The sequence below is a fragment of the Aplysia californica genome, unplaced genomic scaffold (assembly GCF_000002075.1).
Source record: "Aplysia californica isolate F4 #8 unplaced genomic scaffold, AplCal3.0 scaffold00821, whole genome shotgun sequence".
In the NCBI taxonomy this organism is placed as follows: domain Eukaryota; kingdom Metazoa; phylum Mollusca; class Gastropoda; order Aplysiida; family Aplysiidae; genus Aplysia; species Aplysia californica.
The window spans coordinates 192,993-194,677 of record NW_004798091.1 but is presented as its reverse complement, the minus strand read 5'-3'; the positions used below and the strand labels follow the sequence as shown (position 1 = coordinate 194,677).

The following is a 1,685-nucleotide window of genomic DNA, read 5'->3' as shown; positions in this document are numbered from 1 at the left end:
CTCACTCTCTCTCTCTCTCTCTCTCTCTCTCCCTCTCTTTCTCGCTCTCTCTCTCTTTCTCTCCCTCTCATCCTCTCTCTCTAAGCACGCAAAATACTAAGCAATTTTTCATTTCATCCCTCCACCCTCACCCCAGGAATGGCCTAGATTACTTCATCTACGTGTACATCAAGCCTTACACCAGGTGTGGCCCTTACGCCATCGGTCTTGTCCTTGGGTACTTGCTGTTTTCATCAAAATGCAAGGTTCGGTTGTCAAAGGTGAGTAGGAATGATGGAATGAGATGAAGGAAGCCAGGCAAGACGGGAAGAGATAACTAGAGATGAAGAAAGAAACCAGGCGGAATGACTAGAGATAAAAGGGGAAGAATGATGCTAGACAAGATGAGAAGAAATGAAAAGAGGTTTTGAATGATGCTAGGCAAGATGAGGAGAGATGAAAGGGATGCATGAAACTAGGCAAGATGAGAAGAAAGAAAGAGGGATAGAAGAAGAAGCTGGGTAAGATGAGAAGAGATGAAAAGGAATGAATGAAACTAGGCGATATGAGATGAGATAAAATGATGTGAGACGGTTGAGGTGAGGTAAGAAGACATGGGATTATATTTGTTGAGGTATTAAAAAGAGGTATGAGATTAGATGAGCTAAACCGAGACTAAATGTGTATGACTAGTCAATATGAGCTTAGACGAAAAGAGATACAAGCAAACGGAATGATTTAGATGAATGAAATGAATAAGATGTCATGTGATTTTAAGATGATAGTGGGAAGGATGAAAGCGGATAAGATATAATGAGATGAAATAAGTTTTTTTTATTGCTACCTATTTATTTTTTGGTAGCATTTACATTTGCATACTTCGAAACATCGTTGTTGTTAGATTCTAACGCATGCCGTGGTAGGAATGTCTTCTGACCGATAGACCGTCGAAAGGCGCAGGAAAAAAAAAAGTTGGGAAGCGCGATTACAGGTTTCGAAAGGTGCAACATTGTGGTTATACTTTGGAACAGCACTTTCCCTTATTTCTTGCACTCACCCAGCGGTAAATAGCTGCACAACTTGGCAATCGTCAACGATGGAACCGATAAATATCCGTGATGTTCCTCTATCGGTCTGCATCGATATATATCAATCTGAAAGGGGGGGGGGGGCAAAATGGTAGCTTGATAGAAAGGGGCTGGTTTGAAGAAGTAATCTCAAAGTTGTGTAAGTGGCGAATCATTCACAATTGATTATATTAATCTTTCTAACTTTAACTGTTACAAAAATACATTTTGTGTAACGTTTACAAGTATTACTTTACACTTTCAGGTGGTGTCCTTCATTGGTTGGCTTCTGGCCTTCGGTATAAGCCTGACCTTGGTGTACATAACCTACGACAATTTCAAGGACGGCGGTATCGCGTCTCTCTCCTGGAGTGATGAAGCCTCGAACTCTTTTGAGATCGTGTCTCGGCCTCTGTGGGCCGTGTGCATGTCCTGGGTGATCTTTGCTTGTGCCACTGACCACGGAGGTGGGTACATCAACAAGACGTGTGGGAAAACACGTCTCATCGATAATTCCTTATTTTGTCATCGAGCCCCCCTTCCCCCCCCCCACTTTTTTTTCTCTGTATACTGTCTGCCTTTTGCCTTGTGTGTGAGAATGTGCACCTGTCTAGCTTTGTCTGTTTATCCGTCTGTATC

The 1,685-nt window shown here is 42.4% G+C and overlaps 1 protein-coding gene across 1 annotated transcript in view; it reads left to right on the top strand.

Moving 5' to 3' along the window:
* LOC101848848 overlaps positions 1-1,685 on the top strand; it is a gene marked incomplete in the record, with an annotated part of 27,022 nt that overhangs the window by 21,743 nt on the left and 3,594 nt on the right. Inside the window, 2 exon segments of the mRNA XM_005109851.3 lie at positions 137-260; positions 1,312-1,513. Of these exon segments, the coding sequence (XP_005109908.2) occupies positions 137-260; positions 1,312-1,513 (326 nt within the window).